Genomic DNA, 25,631 nt, shown 5'->3' with positions numbered 1-25,631 from the left:
AAATTATAATTAAAATTTATCTAAGATCCTAAAACATAATTCTTAAAATTAATGAGACATTTTTGTTAAAATAAATAGCTTTTATATATTAAATTTATTTTGTCCTGGAGGATAAACACTCCCAAGTGATATTATAATTGTTACGGCGTAAAGACCACGCGACATGCGTCATGGGTCGGTGGGTGGGCTGTGATCAAATAGGCCGATGGACGTCACAACTGGGTTATGGGCCGGTGTTAGATGGACCCACAAACCCAAAAGTTTTAAAAACAAACAAAAGAGTCCACGCACATCTTTAAAAGTTTATGGGTATTTTTATTTTATTTTTAAACTATTTTTTTAATAAAATAAACATTTATTGTACTTTTGAATATGTTTGAGTAAATTTATATTAAAAAATAAAAAATTATATAGAGAAAAATTATCTAATTAAAACTTTTGTTTACAGTACAGAAACCTATGTCGATTTCTCTTTATATAAGAATCACTTAAATAAATAAGTTTATTTCTAAGAGTAAGTTTGTTTTTAACTTCTAAATTTAAAATTAATTTTTAATTTATGTAAATTTATAAAAATATTATTTTTTGACTGTATATTTAAAAAAATTCCGTTAAATATTTTTTATTAGATTAAAAAATTATAAATCATTTATACGACAATCTGCTTAAATTTTTGTATTCTTAATATCAAATACTTTATTATATATTTATCTTTCTTTTGAATTTTTATTTTAGTCACATTTAATTTAAAGTCGTTTAAAAATGTTTTTCTAAAATTATAAAAATCGAAAATCGATTTTAAATTTAAGAGATAAAATACAAATTTATCTTAAATTTGAATACTACAAGTATAATTATGGCAAGTCATGTAGTACGGACTATTTTACATATTGATTTAACTTGAATTTATCTAACTTAGTTTTAATTTTGTTTAAATGACAAAGTAAAGATATTATTGTTACTAGCGGAACACAGGCACTGACGTAAATATTTTTTTTTATTTTTCAAAAATAATTTCTCTTACTAACATTAAAACATACAAGTAAATAATCAATCTCTTCATTCTCTCCACTCTCGAGTTAAATAATAACAAATAAAATAAATTTTAAAATTAAAAATTATTTTATTAATTTTTAAAATTATACAATATCCAAATAACCAAAATAAATTAATACAATAAATTATTAAGTAAGGATAAAATGGAAAAAAATTAAGAGGAGAGGGGAATTCCCTTTATATATAGCTATAAATTATTAATAAAGAGGTATAGATTATTAATAAAGGGATATGCATATCAAAATTACAAAATTTTGGTTTTAACACTTTTAATGTGAAATATTTGTGTATTTCTTTACAAAGATTATATGTTTTCATGAGAAATACTATTGTTTGGGATAGATAAAATTACAACAAAAATTTTTATTCAAATATTTAAGACAATAAGTATAGCATCATTAAGCCACATGTTTATATTTTATTGATTTCTTAAAAGAAAAACATGCATTATCTTGTATTACCATTTTTCTTGTAGTACGAAATTTGTATTAGAAATTAATTATAATGTATTGCAAGTGTAAATCAACAAAAATAATAGTCTTTAAGCCTAGTTTTTAATGTAATTATAAAACTTTCGATAAAAAAGTAATTATAAAAGTCAATAATATTATTATACAAATAACCGATTAAATAATAATTTTGTAAAAAAATACTATTAATATACTATAACTATTTTTATATATCTTTAAACTGTCGACACTCTGATAATTTAAAAAATAATTTAAAAATAAACTAAGCAAAATGAAAAAGAACCCTTGTAATGTTTTTTTTGGTTGAATTTTCCAATGGATGCTTTCTCACTTTCCTCACTTGTCTAAGTAGACGTGTTATGTGACTTTTAGATACAGTAGATGATATTACACTATTTCATTTTTTTTCTATAATTACATTTCATAGAAGTGTGAAACTATAATACATAATAAAAAAATAGTAATATATATGCTGTGCAAAGAACCAAATTTGAGTAAGAACCCTTGACGTGATGTTGCATGAAAGAGGAACGTATTTTGTTTGTCATGTTCATATTTTATATATATTTTTTAAAATAGTCCAAGTTGTTATTAAATATTACAACTAAAATTATAAAAAAATAATTTATTCAAAATATATTTTAAATTGTCTTTTGTAGACCAAATAGAAGAACCTATTATATATTATCTATAACAACCACACATTGAGATCTAGAATATCCTCATCTTTCAAATGGATTTTAATCCACAAGCGAATTAAATAATTTTATCATAAATATATTTTACTATAGCTGATTTTATATATATATATATATTATATTTTATGTACATTACATACCATATACAATCTTTCTTTTAGAGTATAAAATAGGAAAAATGTGAATTACAGTTTATTAAGTATATTTCATCATTGAATGTAGTATTATTTCATAACAAGTGGGCTTACTTAAATAAAAGAAGATAGCCCAAAGTTGTTTTTATTATAAATAAGGTTTCATATGGAAGCAAATTCTTCCTGTATTTTATACACTGTGATATATACACCTTTTAATTTCCAAAATTATTCTTCATTTAAAAATTCTAAAATTATTCTCCAGTATTCCAGGTAAGGGGTTCCTAGAGCATTTTTGTCCTGCAGAGTTCAGATTCAACTGATCGGGTTGGGGGTGCAGGTAGTAATTGCCTCATATGGCCTGGGGGTGCAGGTAGTAATTGCCTCATATGGCCCGAAACTGAGATTCCAAATTATACTAATTGATAGCCCAATAGAAAAAAATGTAACATCGAGTTTTTATAGGACTTACTAATTATTCAACAACAAATTAATACACCATAAATTCATATTATCATAACTTAAAACACTCCAAAAAAATTTATGTTCATTTATATTTTTATTTAAAGTTAATGAGTTTCAAACCAACATTTAATATTTACAAACTCAAGCACTAAATGGACAGGTTATATCATATCGCTCTATTATGATATATTGATTCGCTGTATTATGATATATTGATTTTGGTTTAGTTTCGAAGATCCATAATCAAGAAGAGGCACACATATATAAGCGTGGAACTAGGTTAAAGTAAATAGCATTACAAGAACATCTTAAGACCACACATATCCTTAAATACAAAGGCCTACATATTTGTACTAAACTATAACTTCGGAGAGATGAGCTGAGATACGTTAAGAGAACCTTTCTTGGGGTTGTTAAGGTCTAAGGACACTTAGTTTTGTTGCCATGGGTGGTCATATCAGTGTAGCAAGTCCCACAGAGCTCCCTATTACCAGAAGTACCAGGTGGCACACACTTGCACCTCACACAGCACGTCCCACATGCCCTATGGCACAAGTTTGGCCTTGAATGAACACCACACCTTGTTTTGCACAATCCTCCACAATCTGTGTAAACACCAGACAATTTCTCATCTTATTTTTAAGAACACACAAGTACACATTTGTGTAGGTAGTAATTATTTATGGTGTATTGGTAAGAATGAAAATTGGAAATGGGTATTCCATGTTACAAGACCAAAATAAACCTAACAAAGTGTACAAAGATTACTTTTATTATGCTTACCTATGTCTTGCATTAGTCTTCTGTTCCCATCTCTCACTATCAGCTGGAGAGAATTCCAGTCAAAATATTATAAGTATATTGTTACATCAAGCACATAAGAAAAAAATTAAAGAAGCATTTTTGACTAATATTCTGTCAAGAAAACAAAACATACAGAGTTATCAGGAAAGGGAAGTTCATTTTCTTCTTTTTCTATGTTAACATCGGATGAAACCTGTGTATGAGAAAACAACAACAAAAGAAAGAAGGAAAATGGTCAGTCCTATCTTTACCTAAATGTAAACAAAAAGAACTTGAGTTAAAGAATTGAATATCTGATAGACAAAAGTAATGTTAATTTGTGCACCTTGGCAAGACAAACCAGCAGGAATATCCCCATGAGTAGAAGCTCCCGTAATGCCATTGCTGCAGAAAGTATGCCTGCAAATGCTAAAATCTTTGAATTCAATTGTTAGTGATTTGATCACTTTATGCTAACATTTATATAGGCAAAAGGGTAGTAAAAAAATCATATCTTGCAACTTGAAAATACCAAAATGCCTAAACTCGAGTTTTTTATAACCCTATTTTTGAAGACATTTTAATCTACCAAATGCCAGAAAGAAAAAAACATGTTTTACGTGTCAGTGCCTGCTAGTGGTAGCCAGTTAAGTACACTGTTTCAGTGTACGATTTTTTCATATATATCTTCTTAACTACTATAAATAATGCATTTAGTTTTATGTAATGCTTTTGTATAAAAAATAATGAGAATTATAAAGATTACAGTAGAAGAAAACATGGAACTGGGTTTCCAGTATTTTAGATAATAGTACGTTGCACAACTGTTTTTTTCTTTTATTTGTATCAAGATGCATGTCTCATTTATATGATACCAAAAGCTTGTGGAAATTTGATTGAAGAAAATGTGTTTGTTTGATTTTGCATTGTTTTTAAGAAGTGGGGTAAAAAAAATAGTGGAACTTGGTTGAATGCATAGAGATAAATCCAAATTGTTGAGGTGAAATGATGAATTGCATACAGCTGGATGAAGGCTGTAAGCAATGTTATCGGTTTCTCTGCAATCCTTATCCCAATAGTTGGTGAGAACAACAACGATACACTCTGACACTGTTACTTTCTTTCAGTATCAGCACTCACCAAAGGAATAGAGAAACAATTAAATTATTTCATGGGGAAGAGTACCTTGTCTATGAATCCTTTCATCAAACCACAATTCAAAAGGAAAAAAAAAGAAGATTTTACAAAATTATTTCAGTGCAAAACGACTTTAATGCTTTGTTGAGATTAATCCCGTGTTCTTGCCTGTTAACTCTTCACATGAAAGGATTTAAAGCCAAAGTTCAGAAAACGAGGAAAAAAAATGCTAAAAACAATGTAACATTTATCTATAAATGACAATGGAAATATTTTGAACATCGACACATCAAATTTTTAAAATCTAAACCTAAATTGATGTTTTTATTTTAAAATTTTATAAAAAAATTATTTTAACTCTAATTTATATTTTTAAAAACAATAATCTATGTTTCCATGAAAGATGGTGAAATAATAGTTAGTTTATTATTTTTCCATGATAGTGCACCTCCACCCAAAGTAAAAAACATAAGAAACATAACAGTAATTGATTTTGTTTCATAAAAGTATAGTAAATATTAAATATGTATAAATATGAGTAAAGTTGAGTAATAGAGAAGTAGTTGCTACACTTATCATTGCAATTCTTAATGAGTATTCAGATGTGAGAATATGTGAAAGAATTCCTGAAAACCAAGATGGCTTGTGCATGTGTTGGTGAGTGCAGATGTGTGTAAGAATTTTACTCATTCCAATACAATGCACGTGTTTCCATATCACATATTCATGTCATCGTCATAGATCAAGTTTATTTAGAAACTGTCTGTTTATTACTTTATTAATAGAAGTAAGTCAGAAATGAATAAAATTATTTGAAAAATAAAAAGATTTAGGTGTCCTTGTTTGTGCAATTGACGAGTTATCTTAAAGTTAAGATTTAGTGTGTATATTCTTTTATTCTTTATTAGGTTTTTACCCTTTTATTTTCTTTGAAACTTCCTACAACCTAATATATTTTAATTTGTATTTTAAAATGAGTAAAGTGTATTTTGTGTTATTATTTTCAAATTCAGACTTGGAACTAAAGCTCTTGATCCTAAAGGATTATACTTTCCCATTAAATTACTGGCTGCTTTTTTTGCAACTATCTTGACATATATTCATTTGTCACCTTGGTACCTTATTATACTCAAAAAATGGATTCTATTATTCTCTCTATTCAACCACCATTATCATTGCTATTTAAAGTTTCAACTGTTAGGTAATAGTACATGATCCAAATTAATTTTCATGTTTCTTAATAATCACAAAATTAGTTTAAAAAGGTGAAATTTATACTTTATTTATATAATATTATAATTTGGTCATATCTTAATCTAGGTTTTTATAATATTACTTTCATTCTACTGTGATTTTACCTTATTATTCTTTTTTAAAAAATTCATTGACCGATGTTCAACATTTCAATAGGGTATTTACTTTTTCTTCCCAATTCACCACCCTAGTTAGATTACATCTGTATTAGGATTAATTTATTTCACATGCTATGTCCATTAATTAGTCAATCACACACTCATTTGAAAACAGTGATTTTGAATACTTTAGCTATGCAGTACATTTGATTTCATTTCCAATAATGAAGTAAATCTGTCCTACTGTGAATTTTTTAATTACTCATTGAATGGATATTGGTGCAAATCAATAATGAAGGATTGTGAATAGATACAATGCTTCAAAATATCTGAATATGCATTGAAAAATGTAATATATTACTCATGGTGTAGATAATATTTATTAAGAGTTATTTTTAGTAAAATTATACTAATAAAAGACATACTTATTAGTGTTTTTAATCTGTGTAAAAATACCTTAAAAATTTGTCATCTAATAATTTTTCGGGTTCTTTTCACTTCATCATTCACCCTTCGCTGAGTATTTAAAAACCTTGTTTATATCCACATGAGCAAGTATTGCTGTATTTCTACTATGTTAGGCAGGAAATTTGATGTCATTTCATCCTTAATTTCATTTTTAAGTGTTTTTAATCAGTCCTTAGAATCAAGTAAGCTTTGAAAAGGTATTTTGGCCAAGAAGATGTCTTGCTGGTTGAGAAAGAGTCAAAATGTTCTGATGAAGTAATGCGAAATGAGTTTTACTGTGTTAATTTCTACTTCTATCGATGATGTTTTCAGGGACTTACTGATAAGGGTTTCTAGATTTCGTCATGTAATTTTATTCTCATATTAAGAGGAAAAAAATTTCCATGAGCCTCAGTGTATCCTTATCTAATTGAGTTTAATTTAAAAACAATACTGTTAATGGAAAAAAAATATATCACCTTCAAATTATTTAGAAATCACTATAATTTGTTTTATCATTTAACTCAAGCTTCGATTACTCTTTTCTTTTTCCAAGATAAACTTGGTAGGTCTAAAATGGAAAGGGTAAGAGCAGCATGAATGGTAGGTCTAAAATGGAAAGGGTAAATACAATTTTTCCTTGTATCAAATTAAGGCATGTGCAATGGCAGAATACAATGAACTCAGGTTTCTCCCATCTTTACTTCTGTGAAAGCATGCCTCAGAATAAAAGCTAATACCCTTCTAAACAAAACTGGTCAAATGTCTACCTACCAATTTACTCTAATCATGTACCATTAGACGGGTGCTAATTAATGGTTTACAAAGATGCCATACATTGCATTTATTTTTTGTATAATGAAATTTTCACTTATCCTTTCTGATCCTAAAAGAACTCCTTTAAACATGGTATCATACGATGAGCCATAACCCACAATAACCAGCCATGCTGCATGATCTTCTTCTGCATGTAGTGGCATCAACTCCACAATCTTCATCGGTCAAACACCTGAAGTCACTACGAGCATCAGGGATATGGCAAGCACTCTCAATATGTTGACCTGACTTTAAATTCAAAGCAGGGCATACTTGCAGAGACATTGAGCTGATTCGACTCACTCTTGGTTGCCTCTGCACAGTAAGATAAATATTCAATTTTAGGAGTTTTGTGTATTTTGAGCACCACTCAACTTGTTGAAAGTCTTGTTTTCTTTTCCAAGAAAACAAAAATCAATAAAAATACTTCTATATTCTATTTTTTAGTGACAGCTAAGAACATTCTAAGATTATTTTTTCAGCATCATGTGCAAATGAAACGGAAAAAACATAAAAAAAAATGTGTTGTTTTGGGAAAGTTGTATATAAAGGCCATCAACTTGACCTATATGCAAAATGCCATCCAGAACTCTAAAATTGTTTGAACAAGTCCTAAACTACAACAATTTTCATCCACCTGCGATGAAGTTACTTCGGAAGAGTTCAATAATAACAATATTTTTATCCACTAGATGAGACCAACAAGGTTATATCACACGATGTCATTTGACCCAGGTGAAAACTAATTCTCAGGAATATTAATTGTTATGAAATCCTTATAATTATTTCCTCCAATATTGTTGATCTCTATTACGAACTTTTGCGTAGGATCAAGTCACAGTCTAAACATGGAAGAATCATTCTTACAACCGATGCTGAAACCAAGAGGCAGACTCATCCTTCATAGGATTCCTACTAGTTTTTTTTAATAAAACTCATACTAGGCATCAGTAAGAAATATACCATACAAAGAAGAAAAAAAGTTCAAAATATGAGGATCAAACAAGATCCATGTGAGAAAGATACAAAACACTCCGAGAAAGAAAACTAAACTAAGCAAAATATTGGGAGTTGAAACCTGTTGTGAAAGAAATCTAACGTAGAATTCCTACTAGACTAACACAAGTTTTTCTGAAAATTTATCATGATAATATTCCAATCAGACTTTCCTTTTAAAAAGACTACAAAGATATCCCAAATTAATAAGATAAAAACTAACGATTATCCTAATTAATAAAATAAAAAACAAAGATCCGTAATTAGTAGGACCATATCAAACAAATATCCTAATTAATAAAATTATAATTGAATTTTTTCTTAATAAAAAATAATAATTCTAAGGATCTTAAATCAGGGATTCTATTATAATGTGCAGATCTTATCAATATAGGGAAAGATAAGGAAACAAATACACTGAAACAATTTAAGATTTAAATAAAGAGATACAGTACAATAGTCCTAATAAATTGGTCCACATTAATCTCCTTCTACCCACTTTTCATAAGACTGCAATCCAAACAATCTACTCTCATTTATGCTTCCACTAATCTTCGCACGTTCAAACCTCCTTTACCAATTTTTCTGCTATTTATCATCAGGGGTTATCCAATATCTCCTTGTATTCAATCATTATGTATCTTGTCCATTTTTGTGTAACCACATATCTATCTTAACACACTCCTTCCTACTACTCCTTTTTTTTTCTTATCCCTTTAAAGCTCAACATTGACTGCCATAGAGTATAGCTGGTCACATTAACAGTATAATAAAAGTTACCATTGAGTTTGGTAACTACTATGTAGTCGCAAATAAATCCCAGTATTTTTCTGTGTCAACAACAACCCAACTTGTATCCTATGTGATGTCTTCATTAATTTTCCAAACATTCAGTGATTTTAAACCTACGAACTTAAATTTAGACCTGTAGTATAACATTTTCCGAAACATCCTCTTGTTTCGAATTAAAATTGTATCGCATATATTCCGTCTTACTCCTACTCAAGCAAAAATTCTTTGATTTCAATGTTTATCACCAAAACTCAAGTTTAGAGTTAATCTCTTCCCTAGATTTCTCAATCAAAACTATAAGCATGCATTTAGAGATACTGATAGCATTTTTTAAGCCAGCCCCTATGTGCCGCTATCTCGTACAGGCTATCAACAAACAGAACCGATCGAAGCTTTGATTGGATAAATTTCTTTATAAGTACTTTTAAAAGAAAAGTATCAAGAAAAAATGAAATGAAATCCATTAGCTAAAATTAACTTGGGTAAAAACTAATTTGTAGAAGTTCTCATACTAGCTTGTCTATAAGATGATGTTTTAATTTATGCATAAGCTAATTTTACCTTATGAACAAGTTTATTTCATTTTTACTTACTATTTTCTTCTTCTAGAAATGTTTATGGAGAATCTAAGCAGACTCCAACTAACTCTAACTGCAAGTATATTAATTATACAGAAGAGTACAGCTCGCATGAGATGTAACAAAAGGTTTTCATTAAATTCAAGAAAAGTTGTCAAGATAAAACTTCAATTCTGATAGGAGAGAGAGCACAAAAAATACTTATATAACTGCATCTAAGTTTTGTCCTTCTGTCCTAAGTCCTTTTTTTCTTTTTTTGAAGTATGAAGTTTAAAAATTAGATAAAAGTATATTTTAAAGGATAGATTTATAAATGATCAGGATGGAGGCTAAGATTTTACCAAATCACTCGTTAGTTAGAGTACCCAACAGCAGGTGGATGGAAGGATCTAATGAAGCAATTGTTATGGTTTAGGGACCAATTGGGACGACTTTAAAGGTTCATGGAGGCGTTTTGCAAATGATGGAAAATTTAGGAGATTTATACACACTTTTTCAATTTATCTATACAAGCACTTCAGTAAATTGCAAAAATACCTTCACAAAAGTCCAATTAGTTGGAACATAAGCTTGTGGAAGCTCTTCATGCCAATTGCTGAGTACTGGAAGAGGATGACCTTCAGTTGTAAATACATAATTATTCTCATGTACAAACGAATCGTCAAATAGAAGATATAAATATTTGCACCTGAAGAAAACACAGCATCGCTAATCAGAAAATCTCAAATAGAATAATCATTTGAGAAAAAATTCCATTTGTTTTTTTTTTGTTTCATAATTTTTAACTTTTGCATTATACAAAGAGGAAGAAAAGGTCTCACGTTTCAGCAAGAAAAAAACTATGCTGATGATCTTCCAACTGCATAGTTGTCACATCCTTAATGCTTGCAAACCCACCTTCAACTTTGGTGTATAAATTAATGGAATTGACTATTGATTCACCAACTTCCATATACCATGGATCTGAAATTAATAAAGTTTGATTATATCACCATTGGTCAGGTAGGATTCTCTTTATTGATGTTATAGAGATTAAATTTAAAAGATAATATATTTAATAAAATTGAATAATTGTGATACTGATATGATGTTGTGTTGATAGAAAATACGAAGATAATACTCATTTTTATACTAAAGTTCTAGGTTAAGCAAGTACTAATGTATTACAGCATGAACAAACCTAGCTCCCAGATTATTTGACTAAAATGTTGCTATATGCTAATATAGCTATCCTGTTAAATTTAGAGTTTGAGAGACCCTTTTTATCATTGAAAAAAGTATTTACATGTGCACCAATCTTTTTAATAGCACACTATTTTAGAAGCAGACGAACCTGATGCCTAAATATCAACAAACTTAAAATAAAAAGATGGAAGAACTATCAGACCTTTAGTGGCTTGATATAAGTAGAAGGTTGACTCAGCCAATTCAGGACGTAAGGGATAATATTTTTCAGTAGGATGAATCATCTGGTGGTCCAGCAAATACCTTTTACACGGATTTATGATTGAATGTGATACATATATTATATAGTACTGTAAGAACAAAAACCTGATGACAGATTGATGGCAAAATACAAAGAGGCGGTAATGTTATAATGAAACTAGCAAAATCAGAAAATACCTCTCTGGTAGCACTCCGTATCTCTTCCACACATGGAAGAACTCACGGTGAGATGAATTAGCAGCACTAAGATCCCCAATAAGAACCTGCTTTCAATAAGTCATATGCAATTACAAACTCAGAAAGATATCAAACCTAATTTTTAAGTGAGTAAAATTCAAAGTCAGCTACTAGCCTGTAGGCCAGGCCAAAATGCTTGAAGGCTCGTAAGCTGCCAATAAGTTGCTCTTCCAGTCCTCATATCAGCTTCATGGTACCTGCATTAGGCCAACCAGTCCAGGTTACAACTGTTTATCCCATTCTCCCATGATGGGAGTCCCATCAGCATCTTTCAAGTACATCATAAAAGTAGTGTTTTAGACAGCATAAACAAAAAATAAAGACTTTCTTAGCAAGTGTGATACCAAGAACCGTGTCTGAAATATTTTTGCACGGCAACATAAGCAGAGTGAAACATTTTCCAAAAGTCCTCCTTCCCAAAAAGGATATGGGCTTTGAGTAGATACTCATAGAAGGAATCAACCCCTAAAATAATCCAGGGAAATAAAATCCAACAAAAGAAACATCAAGGCAAGTCATTAGCATTTGAAAGTTTAGAATAACAAATTATAAAATACTTTCAACAGACAATAAACATATAAATTATATGTTGCATTATCCAATGAACTGAACTATAGAGAATATCCCAGTTCTGGTTCAGGGTCAGAGTTAACCTACCAGCTCCAATTCCTGATGAATATTCAATCCATTGCCCAGTTGCCACGTCCAGTGTGGTTCCAAATAATTTTAATGAGCTCTGCATACTCCATAGCTTGCGAAGAGCTCGTAAAGCTACTGATTCGTATATGGGGTCACCAGTCATTTTTGATAAAGCACCCATTTCAAGAATAAGAGAACCTGCACAAATATGGAAAATTAGAAGCACCTTAAACCATTTCACTATACCCTAGTCTTAAAATACTAAGCTAGACCTCTCACCACACCCTGAAGTACTTGTTTCTGTAGTCTCATTCTCCATTACTCCATACTGTGTACAGAATATTTTGCATTGGTGCAGAGTTATATATCATTCCAAAAGAGCACAAAGAAAGCTTAAAAATACAACAGGCTACAATTTGTAATTTTTTATGTCTAAATATTTGAAGCAACATGGTTCAAGTACAAGATCAACATCTTATAATCTACAAGTCTTTGATGTGTGTATGGGGGGGGATCACATACTCCATGAGCAAATCTTGCCAAACTAATTCCATTCAACAATTCTTTATCAACATTAAATGATTCAACAGTTCGATTTAAGGTTCTCTTTAAGTCCACAGAATTCTTTGCAATCTCAAAACTAATTATTACTCTATCAATAAAAGTAAATCTAGAAGGGTTGAATATCTATCCATCTATTATTGCCTTTAGTTGCATCATGTCATTGTCCCAGCTTGTGATTTGGCACAGAAATGTAAAAGTTAACCGTTTTTATTCCACCAGAATCAATGGAATCAAGAAAAAAGAGATATAACCTAATGCTCTTTTTTATGCTAATATATTAGGGACAAGATCATGATGTGCCGTACACCTATTACACCCAGCCTAACAACATTCCTAACATGGTTGGACTCAAAATTCTGTGAAATAAAGCTTATAAAGCTCTTAGTTCGTTAAAAATAATTACATTTAACACAGAAAATAATTTTAAAATAAGAGTTCATAAACCAGATGGCTGAAGAGAAGAGACGACATAAAAAATGAAGCATCCCAAAAAAACAGTTGACTGCTGAAGAGATAACAAAATAAGCACCGAAATAATCATTGCCATGGAAACATAACATAAAAAGAATGATGTACAATCAGAAGATATGGTTGGACTGTTGCATCGCCAAGGAGAAGAGACTTTGCAAGAAAGATGTACAAGAGGAAACATCATTAAAAATATTCAAAGTGGGTCCCAAGCTTTTTCAAATTTATCAGAACAGATTTGGAAGCTTTAAACAACATGAATAACCTCAAACTAAAGTCAGAAAAGCAAAAAACTTTGAAAAGTGTGACAGCATGGGAACCGCTTGACCTGTCTCGAATGGGCTTGAAAATGGCTCATAAAATGTCAATCAACAGCACTACCAGAGCCAAACAGTGGCGTGAACATTGTAAGTAGATGTCATGCAAGTATATGCATAAACACAATAAGTCAATTCATGCAGAAATATAAACAGAAAGACAAAACAAGGCCAAACAAACATGGATGGAATAGAATAACACACAGCACCAAAACTAAATGGACAAAAACAGAGACAAAAATGGCCACCACACACAACAGAGACAAGGTCAAACAGCCTGTTCGAGTGATGGAACCAAAACACAATGGGTTGTGGTAGAACCAAATACAGAAGACAAGCTGATCTGTGGAGTGAGGATTACTGAATAGTGGACTGGTGCAGTTTCATGCCAGAACATTGGTAGAGGTCAATGGAGAGGGGTGGCATTCATGGATGGGCTGACTAACGTGAAAATTCATAAACCCCGCTCCCCCTCCTCAAAGTGGCTAATGTTGAATCCAATTATGGGCTCAACTTGTTGACTTGACAATGGGAAGAACAATATCTAGTGACAGCAGCTGCAGTGGACAGCAGAAAACAAGCTGAAAATGTAACATGGACATCAAAACATAACTTCAATTTTTTGTCCACGTCGATTAAAGATAAAACCAAACTATTATCTCACCAAACTGGTTTTGTAAGGCTTAAATTCTAGTTTCTTATGACAGTATCAGAGTCATTCAAAACTTATCCTAATCAAGTTTGTTGGATTAATCGTGTCATCCACTATCGAGTTCCCCCTAGTCTCATGCTCGAGATGTCTAGTCCTCGGCTTGAGGGTGTGTGTTAAAGAGCCCACATCGAGTAAAGATACGACTAAATTATAAATAGGTACAGATGTCACCTTATTAAGCCGGTTTTGTAAGATTGGATTACACTTAAATACTATTTTCTTAAGAAATAGTAATAATGCAAAGAACTGTTGATTACAGGATTAATATTACCATACTTATCTTCAAACATTCAAAAGCTTACAAACCCAATTAAATGAAAATAACTTGTAAGCTGAGTCCTTGCCCTCTAAATAAAATATTTACAGAATGAAGGACTTTGAATGCTCTATGTATACCTTTAAGTTAATCCATGCATACGGCAATGCAGTAGGCGTATTAAAGGCTGGTAGAAAGCGTTTCCCTAAATCTTCAGCCAGAACTAGCAGCTGATTGTTGTAAGCCCCTTGAAACAACTTCTTTGAAGAATCAGATGCAAGTAAATGAGCTGAGACAAGTCCTCCCAGAACTCTTATGTTGCACTGAATGATTACAATCAAGTGGTAGGTAAACACGTTATAGTGTTTCAAAATTGAAGTGTTTAGAATAAATATTTTTCAATATCATTCAGCAGAAATTAAAGCAATGCCCTTTTCAAAATTTGAGCAAAGTGACATCATGTCACACAAAACTCTAGACTCGAGAATTTCAACCAAATTGAAATATTTACCTCAAAAAGATTTATGCGTGCATCAACATCAAATGTCAGATTTTCTGATAGCCAAAGCACTGCCCTCTCAAATTCAGTGCTATTTCCCATAATAACAAGGCTAATAAAAAAAAGGAAAATAAATAAATATATATGTATGTATGTATATCAGTTTCCACTTCAACAAGATAGACAAAATGAACTCATAATAAATAGGACAAATTGAATGAAAACAGAATTACATAAACTAACAACTTATATACCTAGACAGCGATTCAATAAGTGTAAGGGCAGAGCCATGATAGTCTTGAGGCAAGTGTTCAAGCTGCAGTAGTAAACAGTTATTTCCACAGTTTTCTGACTGATTTTCTTCTTCCGTTCTTAAATAGAGATATCATTACCTTCAAATTCCCCAACTCACTTAGGGAGTTGGTGAAAGTTTTAGAGAGAGGTTTAAGCTCATCATGCTGCAAAAATATAACAATCTTAACATTGCACACTATTGTATGTCAATAAAAAAAAATAACGGCATAAAGCAACATTAACTGACCGGAAAGGCATAAGTCATATAGTTGTCATATGCGTGGTAAAACCTACGGACAAAAAGTGTCATAAACCAACAACATTAATAAATATCTGTTCGTCAGAGAAGAAAACATTACCCAGCCTACTTCAAAAATTACTTATGGCAATTCCTACCACTTTCATTGCCTCTGTAAAACTCATTATGAGTATAATTCAAGGATCGAAGTTGCAGAACACATAAAACAATCAATAAGTTCAATACACCTTGTATTTAGCTAGGAAAACTTAAGACTCGTTTCGTATAATGTGTTTTCCCCATACCTAACTCAGAAACTTGGACGCATGAGCTAAACAGTGCCGAGAAAGAGATGTATAGGTAAAATTGAAATGTTAAAAAGACTACGGAATGGGAAGGTGATATTTACATACATATTGCGAACTTTCTCTTTCATGCGTTTTCTCTTGGCAGCCGAAGGAGATTGTGATTGGGATATGGAGAGGTCGGAAAGTACGAGGAAAAGAAGAAGAAGAAGACATGTTGTGTAATGACGAGGAGGAAACATGGGATTTTGAGGACTTCGGTTTGAAACAAAAGGGAAAGAAGAGTGGCGGATTATGGTATGCTGTCGCAGTGAACGAGAGAGGACCCGGTAAGATCTGATCAATGCTTCATTTTTTGGATTTCCGTATCCCTTGTTCCACTTCTGTCAAAATACAGTACATACATGTGTGTATATATTATTTTAAAAGAATTACATTGATAAAAAAATCTTCAAATAAAGAAATAAATAATAATATTCTCTTTTATCATTACTATTACTTTAAAGAAATATACACATTTTTTATAACTATTTTAGTGTTATTTTTTAATTAAAATTTTCATCTTTCAATAATTAGAATAATTCTTATTTAATGCAATCTCATAATTTATCTATTCTATTTAAAAGAAACTACATAACTTTTCCACTTTAAAAGGTAATTTTCTTATATACTGTGTTAAATCAGTTTTATAAAATTATTTATATATATACATGCGGAATGCATTCACTGGTATTTATTAATGTTTTCAACGTTTAAAAAATGTTATTTTAAAAATTAAAAATATCGTTACTATTTTTATTTAAAAATTATTGCAATAATAATTTATCACTCAGTTGATAATGGCAATGTTACACGTCACCGTTGATCTGACAAAATCTTGTGTGTTCTACATGTACACGTGTGTCCATATCAGCCATTTGAATATATGTAAAGTTATATAATTATGTAATTACAATAAAAATCAGTAGAGAAGGCATGCTCGGATAAAATTGTTTTTTTGAGGGAAAATTCTATTTATAGATGACAAAAGCTGCTTCTAAATATTTTTAATGTTTTATAAATTATCAAAGTAATTTTATCATTATAACTGAAGTTAGAAAATTATAATTAAAAATTATAACATTTTTTAAGTTAAATTCACTTATTATTTTATCCTTGACAATTATCTATTTCGATAAATATTTAAAACAATAAATAATTTAATATCCATTTTCTGAAATTTATTATAAAAATGTATTTTTTAGACAATACATAAGAAATAAATTATTTCAAATTACCTTTCTTTTCCTCTAACATATCTAAATATAATAGTGAAGTTCTCTCACTAAAATCTCTATATATTTCTGTCAAATCTTCATTCATCTGGACATTTTTTTTCCTTTTTACTTCTAACCTTCTGAATTTTCTTTTTATATTAATTTGAAAATTTGAACTTCTTTTGAAATTTAAATGAAATCATTATATCTAATATGTGTTATTAGATTAAAAAAAATTACTTTCCCTCAAATTAGAGAAATGTAATATTATGGGTTAAAGCAACGTAATATAATGAAATATAAATTAATTTTTTAAGCTACATAAATCTTATGGACTTATCTATTTTATTAAAACTTCAAAATTAATGGTTATATTGATAACTATTTTTGTAGAAAGTTATCAAAAGTGATATTTTACAAAATTTAACACCGAATGTCAACTGTATAACATTTTTTTTATGAATACTTACACATTTAATAATTTTTGTATATCCAACAAGTGGTTTGTTGGTTATTTATCGGATATTGTTTGAGATAGTCAAGTTTTAGATAGTTTATACATAGGAAAACTTGTACTTACATCTTTTGATGTTACATTAAATAATATTTATATCATCTCTAGTTTTAAAATACATATTTTTTAATAAAAGGATATTCAATTCTTCTATATTCTTAATAAAATAATACATATGAAAAATAACATTGCTTAAAATATAAAAAAATTATAAACAAAAATTTCAAAAATTTTAATAAATAAAATAATAGAGATAAGTATCACTATATTGAAAAACTAATAACTAAAAACATAAAGAACATGGGTATAATTTAATAAAAATAGAATGAAAGCAAATATTCATTTAAAAAGTATACGAAATAAATGTGATTTTATCAAAATATAAAAATGATTAATAACCATTTTAAAATTAGAAAATTTTAGATGTCATTTTAGTAATAAATAACTACTCTTGACTCTGCATATCATATACTATATTAGAATTTTCAACTAGCATCCTTCAGGATAAAACCGTCTTTTACTATACTTTACTTTATTTTATTTATTCTAGTGACCTGAGTTTACCATAAAAATTGTCAATCTTTTCTGTGAAGGAATTGATAATTCATGGTATTTAAACTCAAAATCCACAGGCTTTTGATCACAAAGACATAAATTAAAAGTACAAACTTGACATATTCACTGAAAAAATAAATAAAATATATTGACCCAACCTGCTAAAAACTCAAACCAGGAAAAATTGTTTACATGCACATCAATGTAACCATATAATTAAGATTCATCTGCTTCTCATCAACTAATTACGGCTTAAATTTTTTATTTCTAAAAATCAAATAATATACTTTATAAATCAGTTATACTATAAAAAAAAACAAAAAGAATTGTAGATGTCATTGGGGATGAGGGTAGAATAGAAAGTAGACTATTTTAATATTATATATAATATCAATATTAATAGCACAAACTAGCTGGTTGTAATGGGACCATCTTAGAACAACTCCAATACCTGTTAATTAAGATGACGAACTGGTTTCTTTAAAAAAAAAAACCACATTGAAAGAGGTTTATGTACCACTTGAGTATCTTCTCCTTAAAGAGAGGTTCCTTGTGCACGAAACTATTTCTTCGTCATAAAAGATTATTTCTTGAAGTGTCAACTTCTTACTATTGGAGTAAAGGATATAAATGTGAGTTTCTTCGAGTTTCTTATTAGTAAAACGATGTATTGATTTCTTATGAGAGATGTGACACTACAGAGACAAAAAAATTAATGTACTAAGAAACTCAAATAGGTTTCTTTCTCCCATTGGAGATGCCCTTATACGCAACTCACTAAGTAAGCCTGCAGGTTTAATGTCCATTAAGAGAGATTCAAACAATGTTCCATTTTCCAGCAAGATCCCTTCCACAAGATTAAAAAGGGAAAAACTTTAGACAATATAATCCCTGCAAGTACATCATAAACTAGCACACAGTGTTGGGCATTCTTTCATGTAATATTAAACTTGTTCCTTTGCCTAACAGCCTAAGTCTAAACTACTAGTATTCTATATAGTTAGAATATTAGTTTGAGAACCAAAAATTGAAAATAATTAGTTTGCCCAATTCAAAGTTTAATCTGACTCTTTACAATAATTCAGTAAAGGACAGGACTTATCGTTACCTTTCTTTCCTTGCTGGTTACCCTTTTTACTGGAGCATTTGCGGCAAAGCTTTCCGTGAGTGAACATAAGGCAATTTAGATCAAACTTAAGTTCATTTGGTATCCTTTGGTTTAGATGAAGATACGACTTATTTCTGTCTGCAACAGATGGTACCCAACCCATGGTTTTTGAAATCTCAAATATCTGCATAAATATTCAACTAAATCAAGTCTTCTAAATATGAGTAAACAGTAAAAGATGAATCATGCTTACGTGAGTGTCCACTGGAAAATCATCTTGCTGAAGATTGAACATCAACACACAAGCCACCTACAATCAACCCCGCAATTTAGAGAAACCAACACAAAGGGGGAAAGGGCAAATAAATGTGTTCAATTGAGTTTACAGATTTCCACATGATGTTGTTTACTTACTGGGCGAGGATGTAATCAAATACAATCATCATTGATGTGTTATTAACACAAAAAATTATCCAACGAATAACACAAGCCATACTTAATCCACCGCAAGTATAAACCATCCTGTACTCTTACAAAGATCTGAATGCCTACATACCACGATATCTAAAAAAGAATGGGAAACAGTGAAAACTTTTCCTCATTTCAACTAGAGGATAATCCTCCTCATAAAACAGATTAAAGAAAACAGTGACCCCGGGGAAACTTCTTTATATTTCAACCAAATAAGAAATATGGTGACAGAAAGCTTATCATTTGACCCCAATGGGCAAAGACAGAAGAGGGAATTCAGTGTGAAACCTACTAGCTATTGCCCTGACCATTAGTAGCAATCACATAACGTCCAAATCAAGCTTGTTCTCCCCTAAATAATAAGCCTATCTAATATCTCAAAGCACTTGAATTTAGTGTGTTAGAGTGGCCTGTAGGACCAATTGCCTTCTCTAGTTCTCTCTCTATATACTGAAACTGCTTTGTATTATCTCTCTACATTGTCCGTGTTATCTCTGTTCTAGAGTTCATATACCACCTATAGTTGCTAAAACATGGTCACACATGCATGCACGTGAAAAATAATTTTACTGTGACATTGACTTACTCGAGCTCCACTAGACCGAGGCTCTTAATAAGTCAACAAATAGAAAATCAACATTATTGATAAAGCAAACCAGCACAATGGATGTTTATAATTTTTTCAAGGTTGCCACTTCTTTTGCAGATAAAATGTTTAGTATAGATATGTTGAGATCAATTGAAAATTTTGGATCATGAGAAAAGAACAAAGAACTGAAATAAGCATAAAATTGAAAATAGACCAAGAACAGAAAACTGACTGCGACGGAAACAACATCATGTACCAGAATTCACATTTTTATCAAATTAAAACAGAAGTATCTCACCTTTCACAAGGATTCAAGGCACCGTTTGAGGATTTTTTTTTAAAAGAATTAAAGGAAAAGATTCTGATACTCAATTTCCAAAATATATGGTATATTGAAAAAGGTGCATTTTAAGAACTATCAAAGATTTATATATAACCAGGCATGAAATATTGTACGCGGTCACAAGGTGGCTTGATCTACATAAATCTAAACATAAAGTCACGCATATCAAAAGCAATTCGTATTCCCAGGTCCTAACAAATGTACAGATGACTAAAACGGGATGTTATAAACAACCCAAAACAGCCAACATAAGTACCCTGAGGCCAAATAGTTTTAACAGAGCTGCAAAGTGTTGAGATTTTTAATGCTTGAATATCAGGTGAATAACTGCAAAATGAAGAGGCAAGTAGAACTGCTAAAGAAAAAGAATAATACTGTTTTGGGACCAATTCCTTTGAAAAGGGATAGCTCAGCCTTAGCTTCATCGACGGACAAATCACGCAAATACTCCAGACACAATTGACCTCTTCTTTCGCGCAAACAACGCAGCATGTTCTTAATGCAGGAAGCCTTGGTCGGGGCTAGACCTCCGCATCGAATGGCATTCTCCACGTCCTTGGACTCAGCACCGAAAACCTTCAACACAGAAAACGGCATCGTTTAAAACCCAACAGAAAAAACAAGACTGAAGCGAGCGATTACAAACGATTACGTTTGATACGCACATGTTCCCATGTGGGGAAAGAGGATTTGAGAGAAACGAAGGCCTTCTGGGAATTGGCCTCAGTGGTGTTCTGCGAGAGGACGGTTCGGACCAAACCGTCGAGAACGGGCTCGGGTGACTCCGGTTGCACCGCGTCATTGAGTGGTTGGAGTTTGCGGTACTTGGCGAGTTCCGGGGGAATGCCGTGTAGGGCTAAGAGAGTGTCTCGTACGGCTTCGCATTCTTCCGGGGTGGGTCGAGCGTGGGATGGGAATGGATCTTTCACATTGCCGGTTCGGGTTGGGCCGCCACGAACCGGTTTCGGTTTTCGCTCTTCAGCGCGCTGCACCAGCTGCTTCCTCTTCCGCTTCTTTTCCATTCTCTTCTTTCTTCCCTCCCTCTCTCGGTGATTTTTTGTGTGCAGTCTCTGTTATTTTTACCTTCTTCACCGCTCCTTGCTAATTTTTTAATGAATAAAGTTTATGTGAAACTCTAAAAGTAAAAAATAATTATTTTATAATATTTTTAAAAAAATATTATATTATAATAAAATAATACTATTTTTAAATGTCAACTAAAACAAATTTGAAAAAAAATTGCAACTTTCTTAAATAAGTCACAACTATAAAACCTTTACCCTTTGTTTGGATGCCACCCGAGTTTAATATACGGGTCGAATTTATGATACATAAGTTGTTCTATGATCAACTTTTTTTTCTGCAAAATTAGTGATAAACTTTTGGTTGAATAAGCTATAACTAAATTACTTGCTTAGATTTATTTTTTAAGTGAATGTTTCTTTAAAACAAATCTAAATTTTACTTAATAACTAACTCTTTTAGATCACATTTTAATGGAATTTCTTCAACTTGAAAGTCTTGAATACTTTCACTGTTGATATTCTAAGCAAAAATAATTTTGGTGCATCAATTCTATTTGTGTTTACAATTTCGTATGAAAAAAGTGAAACTTTAGAGATAAAAAACAAGAGCATAATCAGTCAACTAAATCAATTCATTTAGTAAATGTGCTGTAGAAACATGGTATTTGATAGGAAAAATATTAAAATAATCTAAAATTAATTAATTCAATTAAATTGAAATTTGTGTTTGGTGAAATGCAATACACCATTTATTATCTTTGTAATTATGGCTGTGTAACTTATGTACTAAATATTTCTACTGATACAACTAGGATTGCTCTTCCTACTGAAATTCAAGTCTCTTCATCCATTATAATCTCCGACGTTCTAATCTTTCATGTCAAACCCTTACTTACCACTAATTGGTATCAATTTTGCAGGTATTCGTTATCTTCTTGACAATTTTCTTTCATATAATCGTCTCTCTCCTTCTTTTCATCATTATATCATGTCCATTTCATCTGTATGTGAACCAAAGTCATACAATGAAGCTTCCAAGTTTGATCGTTGACTTAAAACTAGTGAGATGTTCTTCACTACCATATTATTTTTATATAATACTATCTTTTCAAGAGTTTAAACAATTTTTTTAGTTTTATAATTAAAGTAATATAATTGAAATTCTTTCTTACTTTATATGAGCATACAAGAACTTCTCAAAATTGGTGTATGTTGTCGCGGCTCTACTTTTTTTGGCAATATGTTGTTCTCTCCTCTCCTTTAATTTAATTTAAAAAAATGAAAAACAAAATAAAATTATCATATTTATAACAGAAAAATGCTGCCTTTATTTAATTGGAAGGAGTAAGGTTTGAATATTTTGGAGAACAATATTCAAACTTTGTTTCAAGTTTTACAATAATTTCTTAAGAGATCATACAATTAACTGAACATAGTATATTAAATAGGTTAGGTAAATAATTTTTAAAAGATAAGATACTTAAAAAAGTTATAATAATTTTCTGAGATTGCATAATTGTTGCTTATATGTTTAAAAGTAGGTTTATTAATTAATTTAACGGTCTTTTATAAAGTAGATTTTTTAGTAGACTTTTAGAGCATGTCAGAATTTCAAAAAGGAAAACATTAAAGAAGCTTGTATATATCATAAATTTGAAAACTATACGTTAATTTCGAGCCTTGTATAAAACATAATTCTAAACTCGTTTTCGCTCTTGATTTTATTTTGGTCTATCATACGATGAATGAAATATTAATCCGATTTATTACCATGAAAATTATAGCATTTTATTTTTCAACTTCATATATGCATTAAATTTAACTATTACATATGTAAGTGTATCATGGTTTATTTAACAGGTTAGAAATTAAGTTCTTAGGGTTAACTGTGTTCTTATTCTTCTGTATATATTTAATAAATGGTAATTTTACTTCTTCCTTCACAAACCACGGAAACTTGTTTAGCTGTCATGTTGCAGGGTGAAGGATTCATTCAATCATAATGGGTGCCACCATTAGTTATGTTTTGCGTTGCTTCCATTTTTATATTTTTAACCTAAGAAAATTTTGTTTTCTCTCTTTTATCTGTGAACAAAATTATCCAAACGTGAAGTAAGAAATGAATAGATATTTGCAGCATTTTAATTTACGATTAAGAACGTACCTAAAAAATAATAATGTAATACATGTATTTAATTTCAGATGTTTTCTTTCTGACTTAACGATGACTCTCAGGACTTCACCTCCGTCCGAGCATGCGTATCGTCATTGATGAATTGCATTTTATATATACATATATACATATATATTCACGTACATGCTAGAGAGAGAAATCTGTGTAGGTCGTTGTGTTCATGAGAAAGATGTGATTGCTAGCTACAACTAGACGTGCAACACATCAAAAACCGGGAAAAATTAAAGGTTAGATAAAGTTAGAGATTGTGGAGTTACGGACAAAGAACATTGAAAGCAAGAAGTACAAGATGTAGAAAATTCAACGGAAAAGGAGTTCTGGTCAATAATTTAGACTTTCTGCTCTTGAGTCTTGATTAGGTAACTCGATTCATCTTAATTCATCCATGAATTCTGATTTCTGATTCATACTTTTGTGTCTGTGTATCTATGTATATTCTTTCCCAGGCATCATCACTAAAAATCTACACCAAAAGGAAGTAAACAAACTAGTGTAAATTAAAAAGATATTGCTGGGAAACCCTAGCTAGACCCAGCAAATATAGGTGCATCATTCTTTTACCCAGAATATGGATACAGTGACAAAGTCACAAAGAGTTCCTTGACTCTTCTCAGAACTATGATTGCCCGAACTAAAGAAACGAATCATTAATTAAATATTACTGACTAGCAATATTCTGATCTCCTTATGAGTTTCTACACTAACAATTTTAGGACGGAGGAAAAAAAGTTGAAAGCATGTATATGGTACCCAAACCTTTGATTTTTGAAGTTTATCAATCACAATAAGTAAGAACACTTGCACACTTAGAAGGAGAGAAGGAAGATGGTGATAAAGCAAACTAACAGAATCCTTCTGCGAATGAAACTAAAATTTGGTATAAAATTGGAAAGAAAAGAAAAAAAAAGGCTACTTAATAAGTAACATAGAATTAATATACTTAAAGAGAAAAGGAAACAGAAAATGGATCGGACCGAGACGCTTGATTCCCCAAGAGTGTGAGTGGCTGGATCCTGGCAGCAAAAGCTAGACCCTTCTCACGACTCAATATATATGTATAAGTTGCTGAAGCTAGCTAGGTGCGAAAGTAGGGTTTTGTGATGAGTAGAAGCTAAGCAGCAGCATGTTTGGATGTTCCTTGATTGTGTTGGTGGTGTTGTTCTTGTGCGTTGTGGCTGTGATGGTGAAGGTGGTGATGATCAGGAGCAAAAGGTGTTGGTGGATGATGATGATGATGATGTTTCTGATAAAGGAAGGGGTGGGAGCCTTGAGGGGGTAATGATGATGGTTATGGACGGTCAGAGAGAGGGGGAAGGAGGGTGAGGGCATGATGATTGCTGTTGGGTGAGGGCGTTGAAAGGTTGAAGAAAAATCCAAGGTAGTTCGTGCCATCTCTCTGAGAAAGAGAAAGAGACTACTTCATACACCTCTCTATTCTCTCTCCTTTTTGTATTGTGGCAACTAAGAAAGAAAAAGAATTATCACGAAAACCGTGGTGCCAACTTTTTTATGCCCTCCAGCTCTTGTTTGCCAGGAAAAGGAAACATGACCCCATTTCATGTTTTTTTTATTTCCTATTTATCTATGCTTCCAAAATTAATATAAACTAATCCTTTCACATATTCAACTACATATATACACTGTCTTTTTTGTACATAACACAGAAGAATTAATTATCTGTTAATATTAGTAAAATCTGGTTCTTCTACCACTGTTATTGCTTGTGGAAAATTTTGTTGAAACAAAATTATTGGGGCACAAAATGATTGGGTGGTTGTAACAGTATTATTATTCCCATGGACACAGTGTGATTGTGTTGACTGGTAGATGAATTAGTGAGATGTGTTTGAGATTTAATGGATTGAGGGTTGAAGATT

General features: G+C 30.9%; 3 protein-coding genes and 1 pseudogene across 11 annotated transcripts; all 4 read right to left on the bottom strand.

Moving 5' to 3' along the window:
• Positions 1-3,063: 3,063 nt before the first annotated feature.
• LOC137807837 (snakin-2) lies at positions 3,064-4,263 on the bottom strand. Its single transcript, XM_068608659.2, has 4 exons — positions 3,953-4,263; positions 3,761-3,820; positions 3,607-3,649; positions 3,064-3,428 (listed from the first exon to the last, which is right to left on the bottom strand). Exons 1-4 carry the CDS (start codon positions 4,007-4,009, stop codon positions 3,244-3,246), a joined length of 345 nt encoding a protein of 114 aa, XP_068464760.1. The 5' UTR covers positions 4,010-4,263; the 3' UTR covers positions 3,064-3,243.
• A 2,903-nt stretch (positions 4,264-7,166) lies between these two features.
• Positions 7,167-15,946, bottom strand: LOC137807835 (Glycosyl hydrolase family 47 protein). 8 transcript variants are annotated; one of them, XR_016519159.1, is made up of 15 exons: positions 15,808-15,941; positions 15,404-15,446; positions 15,255-15,320; positions 15,117-15,178; positions 14,875-14,974; positions 14,504-14,686; positions 12,326-12,374; positions 12,065-12,244; positions 11,752-11,872; positions 11,523-11,604; positions 11,348-11,433; positions 11,112-11,259; positions 10,546-10,687; positions 10,262-10,412; positions 7,167-7,673 (listed from the first exon to the last, which is right to left on the bottom strand). XR_016519159.1 is itself a non-coding variant. In XM_068608655.2 (15 exons), the coding sequence occupies exons 1-15, from the start codon at positions 15,939-15,941 to the stop codon at positions 7,455-7,457; spliced, it is 1,719 nt and encodes a 572-aa protein (XP_068464756.1). In that variant the 3' UTR covers positions 7,167-7,454. The 8 variants fall into 8 exon arrangements, 4 of the variants coding, with proteins under 4 accessions (XP_068464756.1, XP_068464757.1, XP_090155670.1 ...); XR_016519160.1 differs by having other exon boundaries at positions 10,262-10,341; XM_068608655.2 differs by having other exon boundaries at positions 11,112-11,212.
• Positions 15,947-15,953: 7 nt separating this feature from the next.
• On the bottom strand, positions 15,954-21,638 carry LOC137807836 (DNA glycosylase superfamily protein). 2 transcript variants are annotated; one of them, XM_090299545.1, is made up of 5 exons: positions 21,201-21,638; positions 20,911-21,111; positions 19,386-19,442; positions 19,133-19,316; positions 15,954-16,082 (listed from the first exon to the last, which is right to left on the bottom strand). In XM_090299545.1, exons 1-5 carry the CDS (start codon positions 21,555-21,557, stop codon positions 16,048-16,050), a joined length of 834 nt encoding a protein of 277 aa, XP_090155671.1. In that variant the 5' UTR covers positions 21,558-21,638; the 3' UTR covers positions 15,954-16,047. The 2 variants fall into 2 exon arrangements, with proteins under 2 accessions (XP_090155671.1, XP_068464758.2); XM_068608657.2 differs by lacking the exon at positions 15,954-16,082 and adding an exon at positions 18,643-18,871.
• A 2,948-nt stretch (positions 21,639-24,586) lies between these two features.
• Positions 24,587-25,245, bottom strand: LOC150028858 (uncharacterized; annotated as a pseudogene).
• Between the last annotated feature and the right edge of the window lie 386 nt (positions 25,246-25,631).

The sequence above is a fragment of the Phaseolus vulgaris genome, chromosome 3 (genome assembly GCF_051622355.1).
Source record: "Phaseolus vulgaris cultivar YP4 chromosome 3, ASM5162235v1, whole genome shotgun sequence".
Lineage (NCBI taxonomy): Eukaryota > Viridiplantae > Streptophyta > Magnoliopsida > Fabales > Fabaceae > Phaseolus > Phaseolus vulgaris.
The sequence above is the reverse complement of the archived record's forward strand: the minus strand, read 5'-3'. Positions and strand labels throughout refer to the sequence as shown.

What these genes read in the sequence shown, in the direction of transcription:
- LOC137807837 (XM_068608659.2), bottom strand. Translation starts at nt 4,009, where the DNA reads ATGGCATTACGGGAGCTTCTACTCATGGGGATATTCCTGCTGGTTTGT. An exon ending in TTCCCTTTCCTGATAACTCT is followed by an intron (nt 3,650 to 3,760) that starts GTATGTTTTGTT and finishes AATTCTCTCCAG; the next exon opens with CTGATAGTGAGAGATGGGAA. An exon ending in AAGACTAATGCAAGACATAG is followed by an intron (nt 3,429 to 3,606) that starts GTAAGCATAATA and finishes GTGTTTACACAG; the next exon opens with ATTGTGGAGGATTGTGCAAA.
- LOC137807835 (XM_068608655.2), bottom strand. Translation starts at nt 15,941, where the DNA reads ATGTTTCCTCCTCGTCATTACACAACATGTCTTCTTCTTCTTCTTTTC. An exon ending in AAAGAGAAAGTTCGCAATAT is followed by an intron (nt 15,447 to 15,807) that starts GTATGTAAATAT and finishes TTTTGTCCGTAG; the next exon opens with GTTTTACCACGCATATGACA. An exon ending in TATTTCAGACACGGTTCTTG is followed by an intron (nt 11,605 to 11,751) that starts GTATCACACTTG and finishes GGCCTAATGCAG; the next exon opens with GTACCATGAAGCTGATATGA.
- LOC137807836 (XM_068608657.2), bottom strand. Translation starts at nt 21,557, where the DNA reads ATGGAAAAGAAGCGGAAGAGGAAGCAGCTGGTGCAGCGCGCTGAAGAG. An exon ending in AAGGAATTGGTCCCAAAACA is followed by an intron (nt 19,443 to 20,910) that starts GTATTATTCTTT and finishes GGTTGATTGTAG; the next exon opens with GTGGCTTGTGTGTTGATGTT. An exon ending in ATTTTCCAGTGGACACTCAC is followed by an intron (nt 19,317 to 19,385) that starts GTAAGCATGATT and finishes ATATTTATGCAG; the next exon opens with ATATTTGAGATTTCAAAAAC.